At 33.8% G+C, this 12223-nt stretch overlaps 1 protein-coding gene across 1 annotated transcript in view; it reads right to left on the minus strand.

The window, feature by feature from the left end:
• The window catches only part of Kap-alpha1 (karyopherin alpha1), a 38828-nt gene that overhangs the window by 13673 nt on the left and 12932 nt on the right, over positions 1-12223 (minus strand). The window contains exons 7-9 of the mRNA XM_089244228.1: positions 8191-8279; positions 2777-2876; positions 1981-2144 (exon numbers count right to left, since the gene is read on the minus strand). Coding sequence (XP_089100354.1) covers positions 1981-2144; positions 2777-2876; positions 8191-8279 — 353 coding nt within the window. The remainder of the gene's footprint in view (positions 1-1980; positions 2145-2776; positions 2877-8190; positions 8280-12223) is intronic.

Consider the following 12223-nt stretch of genomic DNA (forward strand, 5'->3'; position numbering starts at 1 on the left):
AATTATTAATCACTTAAACAGCCAATCAAATATTAGAAAGGAAAAATTCAGCAGTATTATTTTTATTTTTACATCCTATGGAAAAATTTTTTTTTTTGATTGAATACATTTCGATTTTAAGTAAAGCTCATCAATTTTCTTATCCAAAGAGTCCAAAGTTTTTTCTCCACATTTTCCGCAGAAAAAAAGTATTCAGAATGTTTGCAGCTGCACTTTAGAGACCAATGTAGCTTCTTTGCTCAGGGTTGGAACTAGAGAGAGGGCAAAATTTAGGGGGGGGGGCAGTTTCAGAAAGTAACAAAGAACACGGTTATAGAATTATTGAATTTTAAAGTTGTGGGAGTGGCAAAAATCTTAGTTACTTCTGTCTTTGCTCCATCCAAGTTTTGTTTTTGTGTGAGCAGCAATTTGCAATTTTCATGCTGCGATTTTTCCAAATGTTGGAACCTAGATTTCAATAAGGAAAATTCCTTGCATATTGCAGATTGATTGGCCCAATCTTCAATATGTTTAATTATTTTTATTTTATCATCAATTGAAATGCTTTTTTTTTATGGAATTAACCATTTTTACCAATTTTTTTTAAAGATACTGCTGAGATAGCAAAATGTCTATTTAGTCTGAAGGGGGTCATATGGTTATGAAGGCAGCAGCAGGAGATAGATAGGTAGGTCTGTTCCACTATTGTTCCGATTTTTCAAGGGGTGGTTTGAAAAGAGGGGGTCTTGCAATGGACCAGTGGATTCCTAGCTTACATTGCTTCTTGCAACAGAGCCTGGGTGTCTCGCGGTTTCTCCAGTGGATTCCTAGAAACGCAGACAAGGTGAAAGAGTGGGGTTTGACACGGACGTCAAGGAATGCTGTCTTCCGGGATCATAATATGTGTAATCTTACCTTTGAAAAACTGGAAAACAAATCTGCAGAAGGGACATTTCAGTTCATTATAAGTGGACATTTTCTCTGAACACTTATGGTCAACTGGACCAATGAAAGAAGTTCCCTATAGCGAGGTTCGACTGTATATCAATCCGTGTACATGGTATTTGCAATATATTCATCATTCATTGTGCATATTCATAAAATTCTAAAGAATTATTTCTTAATCCAATTTTTACACCAAACCTGAGATATTTAACTTCATTCAATTAGGGAAAAAATATTTAACTATATCACAAAAAACTGAATTTATAATGAACTGATGATTGTTAACTAAAAGATAGTAACAATAAATTGGAATGCTCCAAGGAAGGAAAAAATGGATGCTTTTGTGACGTGATGGTCTAACACACTCACCTGATTGCAACGAGACAGTGGTTAGATACCCAACAGTCAAAATTTTCTTCTAAAATTCATCTACGACAGATACAGAATACTAGCTGATATCAATTTTTTAGGAAAGGAAAATTCATCTCTGACCTCAAGGGGACCCAAACCCTGGTCCTCATTTGCCGGACAAGTGCTCTACCAACAAAGCTATGACGGCAGATAGAATTTCCCCTCCTTGGAGAGTATATATATGACCCGTGAAGGCAGAGATGAATTTTCCTTTCCTGAAACATTAATATCTCCTCACTCAGCCAGTATTCCGCATCTGTTGTATTAATAAGGGAGAGTGTGACACCTTTCGTCATATACTTGCCATCTGGTGGCCCTGATGTTAACTGCAAGCTATTAGCAGAATGTTGCCACCGTCAATTGCACAGAGCCATTCAGCATATACATACGCTCCAAGGAGGGGAAATTCTGTCTTCATAGCTTAGCTGGTAGAGAAAGGCAAACAAAAGACCAGTGTTCGGGTCCCCGTGAGGGCAGAGATTAATTTTCCTTTCCTGCAACATAGATATCTCCTCACTCAGCTAGAATTCAGTATCTGTCATATTAACAAGGGAGAGCGACATCTTTTCGCTATAAAATTCACTTAGCTGTTTACATTTTAAACAATAATTTAGTTAAAGATGCAAGATTAAGTTTAAATCGTACATTAAAAGTTCCACCAAACGACGGCAGACACCAGCATCAATGACAGCTTGTATTTTTTCATTAGGACCATCTGATAAATATGATAATGCCCAACATGCATCTGAGAGCACATCCGGATCACCGTGGAACAGCAGGCGAGAGAGCACTGGAAGACAAGGAGAAACCTAAAAGTATGGAAAAATAAATGAGTTATATTTATGTTAAATAAACTCATTAGTTATGCCTCATTGGGCATTTTGCCTGTGACGATGCTTTATTTGTATTTTAAAATTAATGTTTTTCTTACTGACTTTCAGTAAGCATAGAGAAGGATAAAAACAAACTGCATTTCAAAATTTCAAATTTTAAAAACCTCTCATTATCAAGATCATTGTGAATTTTGTTTATTTTGAACTGTAAAACTGCCTAAAATTAGTTTTGCTGACAGATGAGTATGAACATGTTGCTTCCATATGTTTAGGACATCTAGAACTGATTTTGAGGTCTCTGAGCATTTCATTTGGCCTGGTGGACATTTTGTGCTGTTTAGTGTCTTCCATAGGTGAAGCAAGAACTGAGGAGGTTTAATAACGACTAATCTAAAAAAAACGCACTATATTAAAGTAAAAAAAACTTCCAAATAGACCAGAAGAAAAAAAAAACCAAATTATTATTGTTACATTTTTGCTAATCATCTTTCAATTTTTTTTCCTTCTCAGAGAAGGCATTAAATTGTGAACTATCCTGATGTTCATATCACATGCAAAATTCATGACTGCTTGTTGCTCAAACAAAATAAAACAGTTTCAAGACGTACATCTTCAAACTTTGGAGGAGGATTTTTGCCACGGCATAAATTGGAAAGAGCCCATACAGCATTTCTAGTCATGGATATCCTGCTTGCTTTACTCAGCAGCCTTATAGAGAAGTAAAATGATACAAACAGAAACTTTAGTATATACAAGAAAATCAATATTTAATGCACTAAATTAATCAAGTACTATATAAATCTTGCTAATCTGACAGTCAGATTATCAGTACGACTATATTTAAAGTTCACTCAGCTGGGTAAGAAAAAAGTGGTAAAAATATTTTTTCAATTTTGTTAATTTCATTTCAGATATTTTTTCAATTTTATTAAAGACTTTACAGTTTAATTGATTCAGATTTTATGTATGTGATTATTATACAAGTAAATTTTATCTTGTTTGAATAAAAGTATGACATAGTCTTGTCCTGCTTCAGGGCTGAAATTCAATTTCAATGACTGAAATGGCAGATTGACGATAGAGCTTGTGCCTTTTTTGGTTCAAAATTAAAAAATACAACCCCCCCCCCCCCAGCTTTTCAAAATTTGAATTATCAAATTTAATACAGGGTGGCCTTTAATACATGGCCTTTATCTCAAAGACCCATCGTAGAGGTATGATTCCAATTTAAAAAATGCTCAACAGGCATTCAAAAATTACCCTGTACTAGTTTTGAGAGTGAAAACACAGTGTCACAAAATAAAAAAAAACTTTATTTTTATATGGTCCTCCTATGTTCTAACTTCCAATCAGAAAGTTGTTGCCCTGTCTCTCCTGATGCCAACAAAAAATATTCCATGTTTGTAAGTGCAATATTCAAAGAGATATTCAAATTCGAAAAATAGAGTAAATTTGGAAAAGAACAGTGTTAAATGTGGAAAAACAATTTCACCCCCATTTAATGCTGTTTATTACAAAATTTCCTGTTTTTTCAAATATCTCTGTGAATACTTCACTTACAAACATGGAATTTTTTTGATGGCATCAGGAGAGACAGGGCAACAGCTTTCTGATTGGAAGTTAAAGCACTGGGGACTGTATAAAAATTTAGATTTTTTTATTTTGTTACACACTGTATTTTCACTCCCAAAACTGGTACAGGTTAATTTTTGAATGCCTGTTGAAAATTTTTTAAATTGGAATCATACCTCTACGATGGATGGTTGATCAGATAAAGCTGTGCTAGTGTTTACAGGACATCCTGTGTATTCAATCACAACACTTTTTGTTCATTTTAGCAATTTTTCCCTTACTAACCAACTGGAATTGAAACTTAAAAAACATATCAAATAATAATCTTTTTGTAAAAATTACTCAATCATTGCACTTCACTCAGAAAAAGTTGATGGCAGCATTACGCATTACAAGCATTACACAGTAACAAACTTCTTGTTAGGTTCAAACATGTACACCCACATTCCAACACATACCAATTTAGAGAGATACAGATGGCTTTTTTCTCAGCCAGAGATATCAAGGAAACAGTTATTTTCCGGATATTATGCTTAGGTGAACTTTTTCTGAAGTTAAGAGAGGCTACTAATGCCTCTACTTCAGCGCCTCACGACACAGTGCGTGAAATTTGGAAGGCAGATTCATGTGTCTCCAGTGATGTAGATGGTAGCATGCTTGCCCGGTATGCAAGAGGGCCTGGGTTCGAGTCCCGGCGGAGACGTGATGATTTTTCTTTCCGAGCTCACCTCAGCATAATATCCGGAAAATAACTGTTTCCTTGACATACCAATTTGTTTGAAATTTTGCAAAATAATGTGGACAAGGTACATGTGTGGTTTAGTAGTACTAAGTATGCTGGGTTTTCCAAATTATTTGATTTATGGTTTATCAATTTTATAACAAAGAGGTGCTCCATAATTTGACAACTGTGTTTTGTTAGATTGGGTGGAAATGGGAATCAATATGTGTCATTCATGCCATTTCTTGCTGGGATGTCTCATTATTTACTCGTTTTTTTGTGTTAATTTTTAATTCTGCATTTTTCAGAAATGAATCATTTTATATGTAGTCAGGTGGTGGCAATAACAAAGAGTATTTCCAGAGAATATTACCAGAGCCAAACTGAAAGAGGTGTTACATGATAAGCTTAAAAGATACTACTCTGCAGCAATGGTTTGGTAACAGCAGAATATGGGTGCTAAAGTGCTTTTTGAAACAATGAAGATTTTTGCGGGGGGAAAACAGACCTTCAATGAACTGGTAGAAAAGATGTTCAACATAGGGGATTTGAAAAAAGATCTGTCAAGGTGGAAAAGTCATGGGACACTTTTCTCCCCTCCCCTCTTTTCACATATGACAGAGAATTTGTAATTGAGAGTTGTTCATGTCTTGTTTATGTGATGGTTTTGTATCAAATCGTACATATGTGCATTTTGCTTCAAGAAAATTAGTTTGTTGTCTTTGTTCATTTGGGAAAACGAGTAGGTTGCACACCTACTTTTAGTACACACTGTACATGTTTTCAAAATTTTGTATGCGATCCCGATATCGGAGAATTTTGCCGATTTTTCTAAATCAATCCTCTAAAAATTTTGTCCCTTGCTGTCAAGTTTTGAGCCAATTTGAGGCGTCTTTGTTGGAGAAATTTATAGTTTTTGTAAAAATTTAAATTCGACCCAGTACAGGAAGGCGAGAGATAGCCATTTTCCGAGTTTTCGAGAGTGACGCAGTGAGAGAATTTTTTTATTTTGTTTAATTTTGTTGTTTGAAACAAACATAATTACCGCATTTCGTGTCTGAAACTTTTTGTTACATCATCAGAATTTTTCTACAGGATGAGACATTCATACTGAGCTAAATTTTGGACACAGTAATTTAGTAATTTGTTAACAATTTCTAATTTTTCGAAAAGGAAAGTTACACACGTACCTTTGATAAATGTTAACGTTGAATATTGATTATAATTTTCAATCAGAAAATATACAGATATTTCAAGAAAGTGTATTCTACGTGTCATCATGAATTTAAGATCATGTGTTAATTATTTTTTAATTTTCTTTGTCGTGTGACAAAATTTTTCCTGTACCTTAATTTATGTATCAAAGTATGTCGTGTGACCTATCGTTGGAAAGCTGAATTAATTTTCCATTTAATGGTAAAATTTTATTTTTATTTGGATATGTTGTGTGAGCGTAATTAAGCGTTTTCGTTTTTTTGTCAATATTACAGTACATTGTCCCTGATGTTAGATAAGCACCCGTAGGAAGTTTTTTTGTTTGTTTAGGATCATTCTCTTATCCAGGTTAAGACATGCCTTTCACCTACCTTTCACCTTAATTGGTCGAAAGTGGTGTCATAAAATTTTACGCCACGAATCAAAGTGTGCGCATTTCGAAGCCACGCCAACTTTTTCAGTTTATTTATACTCCCGAAACGTCTGTGGGTTGGTTCAGTCTTCCATTTTCTCGTCCAAAGGAAGTCCCCCCCCCCCTTTTCCCGTTTTAAAAGTTGAATTTTTCTCGCGAAATGTAATAAGTTTTCCCATTTGCAGAGTCTAACCTGATGAAGTATCCTGAGATTTGTCACAATGGCCTGAGCGGAGATGGAGTTTATGTCTATGTGGGTCTCAACCTCAGCTAAGCTGAGGTTCCTGGAAATGACTGCTGTTTTGGATCCGGTCATCTACTACCCAGTACCCATTCGAATTTGAATGTTCGATTGATGTGAACTGTACTTGTGTCATCTTGAGGACTAGGAATGCTGACCCTTGAGTGATCAAATTACAAGCCACTCAGAGCTTTAAGGTATGTGAGGAATTTTTTCCTGTTGTTGCTCAATTTCTGGATAGGGTCTGGTATTTCAGTCTCCTAAATTTGTGCGTGTTAACTATACTTTAATGACCGCTCCAAACTATCCCCCAATAAAAATTATTACGGTCTCGTTTAAATTAAAATAATTCTCAGAAAACCCTGAGACGTTTATCGGGACAATGCACATTTATGGTTTGTGTTAGTATGTTTTTTCTCTGTTTAAAGTAAGAATTGCTTGGTAATTAAGTTGGAAAAGCAAAATATTACGCAAAGAGACTGTTTTGTGTTTCTTGGAAGAATTTGTTCAATGTCATGTTTTTGAAGTAGTAATGAGACTCTAAAAGAAGAGCAATTAAATTTGAATGTTCTTTATTTAAAATAACTGTATGACATGAATTAATTTTGTTCTGGTGAATTATTAATAATTCACCTTTCTTAATAATAATTCATCCTTTTTTTGTTGTTGTTCATGTGGTAAGGTTTTGGTAAAGGTGGTAAACAAAAGCACTCCCTGTAAGAAAGTGTTTTTTGTGGGCAGGTTAACCGTGCATTGTACACACGACATTGATCACCGGCCAAAAATGTTTAAATATGTTCTTGATAAATGAAAAAAAAAACTTACATTATTTGAATATGTTCCTTTTGTACAGCCAAATTATTTGTTTCATGTGAACACACGTACTACATTGGTGCCACGAAAAACTCTACAATATATTCAGCAACCCTGGCAGTGACCTATATTGTATTTCTCAACTATGGTGACTATTATTTGGGTCTGAATGGTTTCAGACCCATCAAGAACTGCTTGTCAACTTGCTGCAATATATTGTGATGGGAAAAGCGGTATCTTACAAAAAACTATTTCCAGACAGCTGTATGAGGGCGATCTGCACCTAAAATTTTAGCTCAATGAAGCTCAAGACAGTTGACACTCATTATAATGACCCCCCTCATTCCTTGGAAAACGGATGCTGTATCAAAAGAAAAACATAGAATAGTAGTTATAACAAAACCTTTGGGATTTATCACACTGATTGTTGAAATGGAATGGTTGCTATAATGCATAGTCAACATAACAAGCCACAACTGACTGTTATAATGATAGCATATTATGTCTGTTATGGGTATTTATGTGAAATCATCCACACTATGTTGCTTGATAATTTTTGATTTTTGCTAGTCAACTTACCAGCATATTGAGCATTCAAAACAAAGGTTAACATTGCTTTTTAACCCTCTGAAAGATTTTGATGGCCATTTTTAAATGACCTCTGGATCATTTTTTGATGAAAATGTATTACTGAAAAACCCAATTTTTGAACATATTAGAGTGATTATAAAAATCATATGCAGTAAGAAATAAACTAAATTTTAGAGCAGATAGTTTTCTCAAGTATCGATTGAAGATACTGCTTAAATGAAGTAACTTCACTTCATTGTGTAAAAAATTAAAAATTACATATTCATATGGAATATCATTTCATTGGCCTCTTCAAATTTGAAGCTATTGCAGAGTGAGATAAATTTCAATTTAGAGAAGGGGGAAGAGAAAATCATAATTGGATTTTCTTACTCATGCTCTCAGAACACACACAAATGAAAAAACAGACTATTTTATAAACATTAATAAATTATGAAAATTAATTCAAAACACTTACTGCAACAGAGGAATCAATATTCCATGACTGAGGACAAAGTCCCGACATTCTGCGCTATCACCAGCAATATTTCCTAATGCCCAAACTGCCTAATCATTAAAAATTATGAAAATATAAAAAGCTGTGCTTAATATTTTTATTTTATCATTTTAATATTTTTTATGAAAAAATAATATATGATAATAATGGCATATCATGAACAAATATAAGATTTTTTTTCCCATAAAACAATTCTAAAAAAAAGTAAGAGATGCTCTAACATTTTTTAATGTTTACAAATTTTAAATTAACCTTCCATTTTGAATATTTTGTTAAAATTAAAAAATCTTTTCAAATTTTTATTCATGATTTATTTAATAAACTGATACTTAATTAACAGGCTTGATATTTAATTAACACTACACTCTCTGGTTGGATTTACAAATTTCATTTAAATCCTTTTCTATTCAATTGTTATTTGGTTATGCTCTCACAGAAAAAAAATTTTCTTTTGAAAATGAATACCAACCTTTACTGCAGTGAAATCTTGATACAAACGATACTCTGCAGGCCAAGAACAAATATTGTTACTGAGAGAGTATCATTATATTGAGAGGCGGTAGTTTAACATTAGATTATTGGCATTTCTAAAAATGACTTGGAAAAAATATTGTTTTAGAGGGTTACATGAAGTATCTTTGTAGTGAGTTTTCACTGCATTTAAATAGATATACAATGAAATTCTTTACATTTAATTTCACTGTATATTTAAATACTCATTATTTAAATTCTTACAATATTAAATAATTTTAAGAATTCAAATAATGTTACTTTAAGTGCTGTGCAGTCAAGAAGGGGTATAGGGGTGGTTTTGCATCAAGTTGTACAGAGGCGGTCAGTTGAACTTCAGGAATTTTTCAAAACTTTGATGCATAAATGTGAAAGAGCTATTCCAAAGATGTCACTTCCGAGAGAACAGACACATAACAAGGGTTGGTAAAAAAATGTTTTCTTTCGAAGAAAAAAACCAAAAACTGGGTTTTTTTGGTTTAAATAGCAGTAACATTAAAAACAAAATTTCTGAAAAATCATTCAAACTTCTAATAATTAAAATAAAATGTTTATTAATGCAACTAACACTATTCCAAAATTAATTAATCTATAAATATTTCTTACATTTCAACAAAAATCAACTTTAGCAATTTAATTATTTTTTGCTTAACTCAATGAATTACTTTGTGCTTGAAAATTCTTAATGTTATTATTAACCATATAATATAAAGGTGTTTTTTCCAGTTACTTTCAGTGTGCTTAATTAGCAAACTATTTTGAAAAAATTGTAATAAAAGTTAAGTGAATATAATGTATTTAATGAAGCATAAATAATGCAGATTTAGGGGTGCAAGTGCTCCTCATTCATTTTGGAGCAGCAAACTTTCATTTTTGGAGCAGAAATTTCGAAAATGGAGCACAACTAAAAACTAACTATAAACTACTATTGCAATATAAGATTTAATTTTTCTGTGAAATGCCAAAAGTTTCGCCAAAAATGGTTGGAACAAAGTCTAAATAAATTTCCTTCACAAATCAAAGTCCATTTAAAGTTTTTCTGAAGTATCTTATCTGTCACTACTAAAACATGCATTACTGAAATGACGAATAAAAATTATTAGACTCTTTTCAAATTAAGCATCATGTATACTGAAAATCTAGGCAGCAAGAATTTCTGCTGCTTGAACACCAAAATCTTATTCATCCTGATATAGCAAAAAAAAGTGTGTGCAGAATATAATAAGGGTTTCCGTGAAAAAAAATAGTTTCTCACAGAATTTAAAGAAATTATTAAATTTAAAAGCACAATGCAAAAACGAGAAAAATATAAATAACTTATTTACTTAAACAATTTCTCAACATAATAGCACGTTAATAGATTAAAAATGGTTTTTTTTCCAGCTGTTTTCTCAGCTTGAAGCCTGATACAATATTTTCTATACGAATCACGAGTCCCTTTCAGAAGTTCAGCATCTCAATGACAATTTTTTTTCAAATTTTTCATGCCCTTGAACATAAGATTTTGTCTTATTCCATTAAAGTATTGGATGGACAGATTTTTCACTGTTCAAACAGACTTTTGTTAACACTGAACTTGTTAACTCTCTTTCACTGTCTACGTTACCATGTGCTAAAGATAAAAAACTTCACCAAAACTAGAAAAATTTTGAATTTTGAGCTGCTTCTTTCAAGCTTATAAAGTTTGAATATGTCTGCCCAATATCAAACTATCTATTCTCTGAACTGATTATTACTTCTTGTAATTCTTTGCTTTATAGTGCAACGGATTCATCACACATAATTAATAGTTCTGTTGGTGATACAATGTTAAGCAACATCCCAGCAATATGTGAGGGAGTAGTGTACCATCCTAACAATGCACAAGAGGGAGCACAAAAAATAAGAGAGGGTGCAAACATTTCATTCTCTCCAACATGTTTTGGAAAGGTAGGACATTTATATATAATAGGTACCTCACAGAAGTTATGTAAAATGAACATGCTCCTATAGAACCTATATAGTACAAACTCCTTCCTTTTGACTATTGTTAAGAGCATGGCCCTCCCCCCACCAATGCAGGGACGGACAATGCGGCCATATTGGGCGCCGCTCTAGGTGGTGTACCAAATGGAGTTGAAAGGGTGAAAAAGCTTTGTCGACCAAAAAAAAACGTGGTCAGCAGCGCCAAAAATAGGTTCTGCGTGGGTAGAGATTTTTTCCTAGAGCCACCCCGTTCGCCAAATCCGGATTTTCGCGATGTGAAATCGTCACGATCGGCAACCGCCGATGATAACCACACAACCGCATAGTGGCTGGATGACAAAACTATGGATATTTCAGCTGGAGTTTTTACAGATCCCGTTTTTTCCCAACGATCTCCGAAAAATTTCGGTGATTGAAACGAGTAAACCAATCCCTTTTTGCAAAGGCGCGTGCGCAATCTTGTGAAAAATAAAGCAAATTTACGCCGTAGATATGCTGTCTTTGAACGCAGGTTGGTAGCCGCGAAATTACCGTTATTTTTCAGTATATAACCCGCTGGCCAAAAAACGCTCTCCGAAAATCGGAAAATTTGACATATTGATTCAGGGACTTCGATTGCGCACGAGTTATATAAATAACAGTACAGAATTTTGTACTTCAAAGTAGTAGAACTACTTTCCAACGTCACGAAATAACGCGATTGTGGTACATGGTGGGAAGTGAAAAAAAATTGAAGTTTTCCCCGTATCTTTACCCTTACCTCGGAATGAATGCGTCCTGTGAACAAAATTTTCACACGTTTCTTTTTCCTAAATTCCGGATATTTGACGCACTACAGTGCATTAGCGGTACCTCCTCAAACTACAAACAAGAATTGGCGCAAATGTGCAGGGATTTACCGCCTTGGAACACCATGTAGCAAGAGAACCGTTTCGGCGCAGGTCTTGCACCCCTGCAGATTAATTAGCAATGATTTACGATATATAGGGTGATTATAACTAAAGTTCTGATTGAAAACACTAAAAAAGAACCATTGTCAGAATGACTTCAAAATTTACATGAATATTCCTGAAGAAATGGAATTTTGTATGGCAAGGGGGGGGGGGAATACTTAGAAATATAAAATTAATGAAACTGTACTTATCCAACATGTGGGAAATTTAGTCACAAAATAGAAATGATAGCCAGTTAGAGCAAAATGATAACTTAATCAGTATTGCACAAATTTATAATTCTGGGAACATCAGAAAAATGAAATAATTGAACAACTTATACTCAAGAAATGTTAAATATGTTGTCCACTATGTTCTGGCTATGAGATGAAAGCACAAAAATGCTTATTCCACAACAGATTAGGCTATGTCAATAGCTTTCAATTCACCAAACTTTGTAATCCACCCACTGTTCATAACATTTTGAGGTACCTCCCCATAGCCAAAACATGCAAAGGTTAAGGTGAGGTGAACTGGCAGCTAGCCAGGTGTCGTATCATCCTGTTATTGTCAAAATCGTTCTCCAG

This window comes from Pholcus phalangioides, unplaced genomic scaffold, assembly GCF_987345545.1.
Source record: "Pholcus phalangioides strain wild (caught in Gottingen) unplaced genomic scaffold, Ppha-v1.0 ptg000015l_1, whole genome shotgun sequence".
Classification (NCBI taxonomy): Eukaryota; Metazoa; Arthropoda; class Arachnida; order Araneae; family Pholcidae; genus Pholcus; species Pholcus phalangioides.